Source organism: Mchenga conophoros, linkage group LG3 (genome assembly GCF_057382185.1).
Source record: "Mchenga conophoros isolate Kocher_MC1m ecotype Shallow Benthic linkage group LG3, M_conophoros_male_GT1.1, whole genome shotgun sequence".
Classification (NCBI taxonomy): Eukaryota; Metazoa; Chordata; class Actinopteri; order Cichliformes; family Cichlidae; genus Mchenga; species Mchenga conophoros.
In genome coordinates, this window is record NC_140528.1 from 24308864 (window position 1) to 24320454 (window position 11591).

The following is an 11591-nucleotide window of genomic DNA, read 5'->3' on the forward strand; positions in this document are numbered from 1 at the left end:
GTTCGTCTGTATTCAAAGTGCATTCGGGGCTTTAGCTGACAGCTCTTTGTGCTAACAAACTAAACTCTCTTAGTTTAAGCCAACAGACCAAACACAAAGCCTGCTGCTGCCTCCATGGGTTAGCTTGTGTGACTGGTGTTTACACCAATGAAATCTAAATCACACTACAGGGAGTGCAGAATTATTAGGCAAATGAGTATTTTGTCCACATCATCCTCTTCATGCATGTTGTCTTACTCCAAGCTGTATAGGCTCGAAAGCCTACTACCAATTAAGCATATTAGGCGATGTGCATCTCTGTAATGAGAAGGGGTGTGGTCTAATGACATCAACACCCTATATCAGGTGTGCATAATTATTAGGCAACGTCCTTTCCTTTGGCAAAATGGGTCAAAAGAAGGACTTGACAGGCTCAGAAAAGTCAAAAATAGTGAGATATCTTGCAGAGGGATGCAGCAGTCTCAAAATTGCAAAGCTTCTGAAGCGTGATCATCGAACAATCAAGCGTTTCATTCAAAATAGTCAACAGGGTCGCAAGAAGCGTGTGGAAAAACCAAGGTGCAAAATAACTGCCCATGAACAGAGAAAAGTCAAGCGTGCAGCTGCCAAGATGCCACTTGCCACCAGTTTGGCCATATTTCAGAGCTGCAACATCACTGGAGTGCCCAAAAGCACAAGGTGTGCAATACTCAGAGACATGGCCAAGGTAAGAAAGGCTGAAAGACGACCACCACTGAACAAGACACACAAGCTGAAACGTCAAGACTGGGCCAAGAAATATCTCAAGACTGGTTTTTCTAAGGTTTTATGGACTGATGAAATGAGAGTGAGTCTTGATGGGCCAGATGGATGGGCCCGTGGCTGGATTGGTAAAGGGCAGAGAGCTCCAGTCCGACTCAGACGCCAGCAAGGTGGAGGTGGAGTACTGGTTTGGGCTGGTATCATCAAAGATGAGCTTGTGGGGCCTTTTCGGGTTGAGGATGGAGTCAAGCTCAACTCCCAGTCCTACTGCCAGTTTCTGGAAGACACCTTCTTCAAGCAGTGGTACAGGAAGAAGTCTGCATCCTTCAAGAAAAACATGATTTTCATGCAGGACAATGCTCCATCACACGCGTCCAAGTACTCCACAGCGTGGCTGGCAAGAAAGGGTATAAAAGAAGAAAAACTAATGACATGGCCTCCTTGTTCACCTGATCTGAAACCCATTGAGAACCTGTGGTCCATCATCAAATGTGAGATTTACAAGGAGGGAAAACAGTACACCTCTCTGAACAGTGTCTGGGAGGCTGTGGTTGCTGCTGCACGCAATGTTGATGGTGAACAGATCAAAACACTGACAGAATCCATGGATGGCAGGCTTTTGAGTGTCCTTGCAAAGAAAGGTGGCTATATTGGTCGCTGATTTGTTTTTGTTTTGTTTTTGAATGTCAGAAATGTATATTTGTGAATGTGGAGATGTTATATTGGTTTCACTGGTAAAAATAAATAATTGAAATGGGTATATATTTGTTTTTTGTTAAGTTGCCTAATAATTATGCACAGTAATAGTCACCTGCACACACAGATATCCCCCTAAAATAGCTCAAACTAAAAACAAACTAAAAACTACTTCCAAAAACATTCAGCTTTGATATTAATGAGTTTTTTGGGTTCATTGAGAACATGGTTGTTGTTCAATAATAACATTATTCCTCAAAAATACAACTTGCCTAATAATTCTGCACTCCCTGTAATGTGTCCTCCAAGGTGTTTGGTGGGAGCACTGAGTGAAACATAAGAGCTCTGGTAAAATAACAAACAGGGCTGTGAGAGCAACTGAAGTGATAAAAATACTGTTTAAAGATAAAAAACACTTTGATGTTCTCTCGTCACCTAACAAAGTCCAAACCCTGTGAACTATTTTAGCTTTAATAATTGTGGATTCAGGTATCCTGAACCCATCTTTGGACATTTGTAATTAAATATTTTAAAACTCCATCAAAGACTCCTGATGTGGCTGTTTGGAGAAGGAAAAGAGGGACAAAGTGGAGCGTTGAGCTGAGGCTTCATTCACTGCAAACCTACAGTTATGTTTCCTTATTTCTGCTGTTTGCATGTTCACAGCTGAAATAAAGCTGCCTCTTTGACTTCATCCTGTTGTGTTTGGGTCCAATCCTGCCTGCCACACAGCGCTACAGGACAAAGTCTAATATTTTTATCTTTTTAATGAATCTTTGGTCATATTTATCCAGGAAAACACAAACATGTAAAGGAGTCATCACAGTTCTCTGACCTCGTTGGTCCAGGTTCAGCACTGAAGTTTGGAGGATAACCTTTGGACCAGTCACTCCTCACAGACGGACAGCTGGATCCTGCAGACTGTGACCTCTGACCTCTGCAGACACAAACATGTTTTATTCAATGATCAATTCTCTGATGAAGTGATTGAAGCAGCTGTGATCACACAGACTGCAGATAATGCAGCTGTTTCCTGTCAGTAACAGTCCTCTTAGATTAGAGTTCAGCTTTTTACAGGAAAACAAATGTCCCTGAATGCAACAGTGAGACACAGTCTGCCTGTGTGGCTGTGATAGCTGCCGTTAGGAGCGCTCATGTGTTTGCAGTTAGACGAGGAGATGTTACCATCATGGACACGTTAACAAATCCTGCAGCATCACGTGGCACAAACACTTTGTGTTCCTGTCATCTGCAAGCAACAGGAAGTTCATTAATAAAGGCGGGATGGAGACGCGACTGTGATGGTTCTCCTTCATCCAGCTGTTACACACATCTGGGCTCACACGACGAGCCTTTGTCTAATACAGCAGCTGCTCTCTGAACACTTTTCTGAAGAGGAGCTGCACAAACCTTTGTTTGCTTTCTAGAGCAGCGTATCAAAGTCAAACTACCCACTGCTAGCAGCTGTTTCTATCATAGTTTATAATCCAGATGTGTGAGGTCTAGATTTACACCTCTGATTAAAATACATAGTTAAAAACAGCCAATTGAGTCCAAATGTGTCTTAAACCAGATAAACTGACAGTTACAGCTGAGCCTGTGTGTCCTTGGAGACACTGCTCTGCTACAGAGATGCATTTTAGAAACCAGGAAACATCAAAATCATTTAAATCAGAGAGTTCTTGTTACTAACAGCTCACCTCGCTGCAGCAGAGACTTTGAAATGAATGAAGTAATCTTTAGACGCGTCACTCTTACAGGACACAGAGCTGGGTGGAGGTCCAGGCTGGTTCCTGTGAATAATGATGGAGCAGTGATGTGAGTGCTGAGCTGTGACATGGAGAAGAGTCATGGACAGTTAGAGATGGTCATCTCACCTCTGAGCTTTGGTCTGGCTCTCATGTTCCCCACACAGAGTGCTTTTAGAGGGAGGGACTCCCTCCTCTCTGTCCTCACACTGATCCATGCTGCTCAGTTCACATCAGCTCACACACACTTTCTACCTTCACCTGCAGAGGAAACACAAATCAGCCCAGCGACACACTGACTGACCCACTCATGATGATTAATTCAGACACGTTTTAATCCCCAAAAGTTGATTCTGTTCATCTGGATGTTTTCAGTGGGAGAAACGTTTCATGACTCATCCAGGTGACTCCTTCAGTCTCAGCTGACTGCAGGTTTCCAACCTTATAAACAGGACATTTGCACAATGGCTGGGAGGTCATGACCATTGATCAACAACCACTGATCAATGGCCATGAGTCCCATTCACAGAGAGTTGGGGAATGTCTGCAATCACAGCATTACTAACCTAACCCTTACCTGGATGATTGAGCATCCAGACACTTTTTAATATTTTACTAATTTCTGAAGCTTTTTACCAACTTTGATCAAATTGGTCTGCTGTCATTTTATTGTTGACAAAAAGAGACTTTGAGTTTGAGTGTTGACGTTTCCATGTGGGACTGTTGCTGCAACACCAGGATGTTACTACAGAATACACTTTATATTGTGAGCACTTGGATGTTAGTCCAGTGGTCCTAAACTGACACACCTGCACCTGGATTCATTCTGACCAGATTTTAACCCAACAGTGTTTCATACTTAATACATCAGACACAAACTCTGCAGCTGTCATCGTGTGCAGTGTGTGTGCAGTGTGTGTGCAGTGTGTGTGCAGTGTGTGTGCAGCGGGACACTGTGTCCTATGAGTGTTATACTACAATAAACAGAGCCTGACCGCGGGCATAAAGAGGGCAAAAACCCACTTATGCTCTAAAGATGAAGTTCTGTTTCTCTTCAAATGAGCCTCAGAGCATGTGGAGGGTCATTGAACGCATCACAGATGACCTCAAGAACAACAGGCTGAAGAACATAAAAACAAACGCAGAGTTTCTGTCTGACGGTTTGAACATGAAACAGGAATTATTGAGCAAAAACGGCCAGTTTACTAATTTATGATCAATCATCAATGCATTCACCTACAATACACGAATGAACATCACCAGTTAAACTGAAAATAACCTGCATACAAATACGACAGCAGACTATAGCGAACGAGCAGAGAAATGCATTTTATAGATGAAGTGTTGGCAGCGACTCTTAGGACAGCCTGTCTCACTGTCAGCAGTTAAACAACATCCACACACTGGAAGCCCGTTTGCGTCACTAAAAAAAAGAAGGATCCAGAACTCGAAATTTCGACTTATTTTATCGTAATTTCGACTTATTAACTTGGAATTTTGAAAAAACTAACTCAAAATTAAGAGTTAGTGCTGTCAATCAGTAATTTACGTGAATGACGTAGTTTCCTTGTTACCCGGAAGCTGAAGCCCTCAGCTACAAATGCTACAGCTAAGACACCAGAATTACAGCCAGTCATAAATGCACAAGTCGCTGATTATTGTCTGTGTGGCTTCACAAATGATGAAATCCTTCTGTTATTAGCTGAATCACATGGCGTTAATATCAGCTAACGTACTCTCGAAAGCGCCGGTTTGTTGCGATGCGGGTTTGAGTGCGCATTGTAGCTGGATTACTGATTGGCAGAACTAACTCGACATTTCGAGCTACTTTTCTCAACATTTTCGAGTTATAAGTCGAAATTTCGAGAATGGATCCTTTTTTGTGGCGGGAACGGGCTTCCGTAACAGACTGATGGAGGCAGGAGAAGCTGCCTACAGACATCAGTCAGTGGATCCACAGTAACATCGAGTTCAGCTGCTGATCATCAACTGTTTCTGTCTCGTTCCCAGACTCTGATCTCACATAAAACGAAGCAGATTTATGCTGAAACTAAGCTGCACACAGCTGATGTCAGCCAGGAAAACAGTACAGACTGCTAACGTTACCTTAACATGGAGACGATCAGCTGCGCCACAACATTCACGAAAGCGAAAGTAAAAGCGACGGAAGGAAACGCCCAGAGAGGCGTTTGAGGGACGGTCAGAGTCAGGAACCTCAGAAACGCATCAGGCTGGAGTTTAATTCTGTTTTCATCTTTAGAAACATCTGGAAATAGTTATAAAAACGCTGCGTAATAAAGAAAAATAGTGTAGATTAGTTTGAGTTGTGTTTAGCTGAGCTGTGTCTTTAATCTGAAGTTCATTTTGTGGAGGAGCAGCAAGACTTTCAGTGTTACTCTCAGAGAAAGCCTCCCAAATGTCTGTTGTCTTAATAGTGGAATTATCTGGAAAATGAACCAGTTCTTATGAGCTGCTTTTCTGTATGAGCAGTCAAAGCATTTTATACAGCGTGCTTCATTCACACAAGCACTTCTTTTTCTAACAATGACACTATGATGGATGCATCGGAGAGGAAGTCGGGGTTCCACATCTTGCCCAAGGATACCGTGGCGTGCAGACTGGAGCAGCCAGGGATCAAACCTCCAACCTTCCAGTTAGTAATTCTACCTGCTGAGCTACAGTCTGTACTTCCTGAACATCACACCCTCCTTTTGTTTCTTTATTTCCAGTAGCAACCAGGACCATAATGAACCCTGACTCCAACAGACACTCAGGATCCACCTGCCCAGTAAGTCACCCGCTAACTGCAACTATCAGAGCCCTGACCTTCTGCAGAGACGAGTCACACTGAACACAGCAAGTGTCCCTGCTCTCAGATACAAAACCTGCCTTTAAAAGTTCAGAGTAATGAAATCAGCAGTTCTGGTTCTAGAATTTGTAGTCTCACACACATGTGCAGAGCACTTTTGTTGTTTTGATTCACATCGGTTGATATTCTGCTGCAAACAACTAATGAGGACATTTTCTAAAAGCTTTGAGTGTCCATCAGGATCCTGTAGAAACAGCTTCTGGCTGCAGCTGCTGTGGAGCTCCACAGTAACCGGAAACACGTAACTTCAGTTAAATCGACTTTGACAGCGAAACTAAATTGCGTTTTTGTTACTATTGATGCTGCTGAGAAATAAAAATGGTTTTAAGTTTTTTTTAACGCTCTGGGTTTGTTCATAAAAATTCCCTAAATTGTTCGTGGCCAAAAGTGACACTTGCTGTTTCGCTGATTTATTTTTTTTTTTTTACAGTACATCGTGTTGTGCGTTCTGATTGCTGTAGACCATTGTCAATCAATCTAGTCCAGTGTCTCCTGTACAGGAGCGGTCCCTAATAGGCCCACGGACCGGTCCGTGAGTCTTTTGGTACCGTTCCGCGAGAGTTGATCCTCCGGTGTGAAATGTATGGTTGTAGTTGTGTCTTATTTTGAAAGAACTATTTACGCGTTACCATAGTGACCAGAGAGCATTAAAAAGCAGAGAGGAGGATGTCACTGTCATTGTTGTTGGCGCACAGCTCAAGTCACGTTTATTATTATATTTACAAAATACCACATTTTCTTTTTTTTATTCTTTTGTTGTATTTATCCGCGACACCTTAAAGGTCGTTCCCTGAAAATATTGTCTGACATTAAAGTGGTCTGTGGTGCAAAAAGGTTGGGGACTCCTGCTGTACAGTACAGAATGCGTTTAGCTTGTCGAATTTACATAAATCTTCGATCGCTAGCAGTGTAACTCTGAAGTGCTGCACTGTGTGTTTGTACGTTTTCTCCCAAACAAACACAACAATGCCGACGAAACGTTTTGCACCCTCAAATGCACCTTTAGGTTTCATTCCATGATACTGGACTTATGTTTCTACGAAGGTTTGAACTCTAAGAGTGTTTAACATGATAGTGATTTATTGATTCTAACCCTAAATCTATCCAGTAATGTCTGCACATATTTTCAGTACTGATTTTAAAGTGTTTTAATCCTTCTGTCACTCAGGGAACCCAATAAGGATTCAAATACTTCAAAAGTCAACCAATGACATTGATGTGTAAGACTATTTAATAATTATTTATTGTTTATATTTCATTTATTCATTCATTCTTTGCACTGTGATTTAACCCATCTTTGTGTAAAGCAGGGGTGTCAAACTCCAGGCCTTGAGAGCCAGCGTCCTGAAGCTTTTAAATGTATCTCTGCTGCAACACACCTGAATAAAATTATTAGGTCATTAGCATGACTCTACCCTACTCAAGTAAATTTAAATAAATGTAAGTACATACCACCAGGTAGCTCCACTCGTACCCAGTGTAACGGGAAGTGAGAGGGTTAGGTTTTGGCGCTTTGAATGTTCAGTTGTGTGATGCAGCGATTAACGTTTGAGTAAAATATCGGGCTCCCTCGTGTCTTCCCTACATTCCTCCACAATGTCCGTTTTTGCAAAAATGTACTTCTAGAAGTACTTTTATTGCACGATGTTCATTCACTCATGAGCTGCTGCAACATGAATCAAATGGCTGAACTGCCACCTTGGCGTGCAGTCAAGTTCTACAGTCTGCTAATGATCTAATAATAAGTATTAATATTCCTCACTCACCTTACTAAATGTTTGTGAACACAGCCAGAAACATTTGCATCACAAACACAGACTAGTGTTTATTAGCAGAAGCTTTTGGGTGGTTGCTCTCAAACCTGTGTACAAGTTGAAGCATTAATGGTCCCTTCACTGATTTCCAGGTATCCAATGTCAGGGCTAACAGATGGATTCAGACGCAGGCAGCGTTCTGGCAAGCAAAGGGTTGACAATTTATTAACACAGAAGGGAAACCACAGTGATGTGTATATACAGTGCATGGGGCAGGGCTTCAGGGCTCCAGGGGAAGGAATCCACACTCGCTCTCCACTCGGCCCAAACTCCGCCACTCCTCTTCTTATGCACACTCGCTTCTCCACAGCCACTCTCGCTCCAATTTCCACTTATGTTGACACACACAGGGATCACAGGTCAGGGTCCGCCACCAGTTCCGGGGAGATCTAAACACAAAGAGTCCAATTAGATCAATACGCCACACAACACTGAGAGAGTTTGTCTTAGGAGAGCTGAGAGCACGAACATGGGAGGTTCAACGTTCCAGTGCCGAATACTCCGTGCCGCAGCGTTAAATAGGCAAGGGGGACGCCGCCTGATCAGCAACAGGTGTAGAAATCACCGCAGATACGTGGGCCAAGGGTGAGAGCCCACAATGAGCTCCACCCAGGGAAGCAGGAGAGAAAACAAAACAAACCTGTGGCCAACATGAGCGAGCCGGAGAGGCACAGGGACCATGACAGCCAATACCAAGTGCACAAGTTCACCCCAGATGGTTCCTCTTCTCTGTAACTTGGAGGATGTGGAGTAGGCTGTATTTTAATCAAAGACATATCAATCAATCAATCAATCAATCAATCAATCAATCAATCAATCAATCAATCAATCAATCAATCAATCAATAACCATGTCTAAAAACAACACAGGTTGACCAAAGTGCTGTACACAGTAAAAGAAAAAGTAAAAAGTAGAAACAAATACACACAATGAACAAAACAAAAAATAATCCCAAATTTCGTTTTTTTTCCTGAAGGGGTCAAACACTTTTATGCAAGAATGACAGCGAGGTGAAAAACCTTCACCCGCAAGAAAACTCGAGCTGTGACTCATAGTACGAACACACACCTCACAGTAACACACTTTGTTTAATGTGAACTTTTTGCCAAGCTAGCTAATCCTGACCAACACACCAGACACAGAAGATAAAGGAACGATGTTTTACTGTTAGAGACAGAAAGGTTAAAACATTTTGGCAGAGGGCTAAAAGGGGCTAAAATTACCCAAAAAGAAATTCCATTTGACCAAAAACACTTAATTTTTAAAAAATTAAGTGTATAGTTATGAATAATGAACAAATAATTAACAAACTGGGGTTCATAAATCGTGTAACACATCCTTATGGTAAGAAATTTTACCTTAATGCGTTACATGTGTTAGAAGTCAATGTATCTTTAACAATATACTCCTTATTTTATATCTCCTGATCCTTCACAGAGCTGCATGAACCTGTTGTTGATGTCAGAGAGTCAAACTCTGCTGAAGAGTGGGTTGTTTCCTGTTCAGCCACTGGTCGACCTGCTCCCACTGTAACACTCTCACAACAAGACCTCAGCTTCTCACAGTACAACACTGTCAGTGTGTCCAACACCAACGCTACATTCACTGTCACCACTACAGCTGTGCTCTCAGGTTCACGTAAACACAGCACACAGGTGGGATGTGCAGCACGAGTGCTCTCTGCTCCTCACAGAGAGGTGATGGAGACGATTCCTGAGGTCCAGCAGACGTCAGATTATCAGTGATGGTGAGAAACTGAGATGCAATAACAATGCATTGTGCTAGTATGCATTTTCTCTTTGATCAATAATTGATGTATTCATTTTGATCAGTGTCACATTTTTCCTGCTTTTTCAAGTTTCCTCCTGGATCATTGTATTAGCTGCAGTATTGGTGATGATGGTGTTTGTCAGTGTAGCTGCTCTGCAGTAGGCTACTCTTTAAAGAAAAAGACCAGATAACTTTCATTTTTCATTTCTTGTCATTTTTTTCTACACCAAAATCTATCCAATAATATCTGCATAACATTTTCTACTTGTGATTTAGTTATTAATTCTTTGCTTCATGATTCAATCGGTCTTTGTCTAGTATTACATTTTATGTTTCCCATTTAATCCCACTGGCTTTAAAGTGTTTCACCAGATTTTTACGAAGTATTTCCAGTCTTTTGTTGTCTCTGTCCCAAATGTTCTGAAATGTGTTGCATGTATTAAAAGAAGTTGGACCAAAAAATGTACTATGTACTTATAAACTTACATTTATGAAAGCTGAACAAACATTGATGTACTTGACTTTTGTAACAGTGAAAAGGCGATCTGTTTTTATTGATAAATATATATGTTTGCATTACTGTTATTTAGATTGCCATGTTAGAACGTAGCAAACAACATTGTTTGTTCCTCTATGGTTTCTTTATTTTTACAAATCTAAATGTTTTTGGTCAAAAGATTAATAATTTCATATTGAGGTCAGATGGTCAGCAGTTTTGATGTTTTTGCAGAGATTTTATTTTTTGCAAAATAGCACAAGTAAACATTAAAAGTAGTTCCTAAATCAAGGCATTTATTATTAAGGCGGCCATTATTATGGCCCTGTGTGGAAAAAGTGATTGCCCCCTAAACCTAATAACTGGTTGGGCCACCCTGAGTAGAAACATCTGCAATAAAGCGTTTGGGATAACTGGCAATGAGTCCTTTACGAGGTGGTGGAAGAATTTCTGCCCACTCATCTTTGCAAAATTGTTGTAATTCAGCCACACTGGAGGGTTTTTGAGTATGAACCACCTTTCCAAGGTCACAGCACCTCAATCAGATTCACGTATGAACTTTGGCTAAGCCATTCCAAAGTCTTTCTTTTGTTTTACTTAAGCTGCTTAGAGGTGGACTTGTTGGTGTGCTTTGGATCAAGTGCACTTCAGCTTGTGGTCGTGAACAGATGGCCAGACATTCTCCTTCAGGATCCCAGAAACTGGATTCTGTTCATCTTGACGTTGCATCTCCAGACTGAGAGATCTCAATTACTTTGTTTCTTATTTGCTTCTGAATTTCCTTGGATTGCGCCATGATGTGTAGTTTTTGAGGATCTTTTGGTCTACTCTACTTTGTCAGACAGGTCCTGTTTAAGTGATTGATTCAGCACAGGTTTGGCAGTAATCGGGCCTGGCTATGACTATGGAAAAATTGTATATTTTCTATTGATAAATGCAAATATTTTATGTCTGTTATGTGCATTGCCGTGTGGAGAATATAAGGAAAACAATTGTGTGGTTTACATTGTTTCTTCCTCTTAGATTTCTTGATTTTTTTTTTTAAATTGCAATAACTTTATGTTAATTTCAGTGCACTTTCACATTTCTTTAAATTCAAACTACAGTCCTGTGAATAACTAGAAACACTTCTAGCAGCACAAATGTGAGCTAATTGTTTTCTGCTTGACTTTATCAGTCTCTCATATTGTTGTGGAGGAATGTTGGCCCACTCTTCATTACAACGTTGCTTCAGTTCTTTGTGCTTTGTGGGCATTTATTTAAGCACAGCTCTCTGAATGTCCCAGGTTGAGGTCTGGACTTTGCTTTTCAGCTATTCTGCTGTAGATTTCAGAATCAGAATCAGAATGGGGTTTATTGCCAAATGTTGAGCAGGTTTACAACATTAGGAAATTGCTGCGGTGCTTCAGTGCAAACATAGTGTCATAAATAGCACTTAAATAGACATGAAAAAATAA

General features: G+C 41.3%; 1 protein-coding gene across 1 annotated transcript in view; it reads right to left on the reverse strand.

Annotated features, from left to right (window-relative positions):
- The window catches only part of LOC146577772 (protein NLRC3-like), a 121912-nt gene extending 116609 nt beyond the window's left edge, over nt 1–5303 (reverse strand). The window contains exons 1-4 of the mRNA XM_085268253.1: nt 5292–5303; nt 3315–3407; nt 3138–3230; nt 2273–2374 (exon numbers count right to left, since the gene is read on the reverse strand). Coding sequence (XP_085124379.1) covers nt 2273–2374; nt 3138–3230; nt 3315–3407; nt 5292–5299 — 296 coding nt within the window. The 5' untranslated portion in view covers nt 5300–5303. The remainder of the gene's footprint in view (nt 1–2272; nt 2375–3137; nt 3231–3314; nt 3408–5291) is intronic.
- Nucleotides 5304–11591: the final 6288 nt, after the last annotated feature.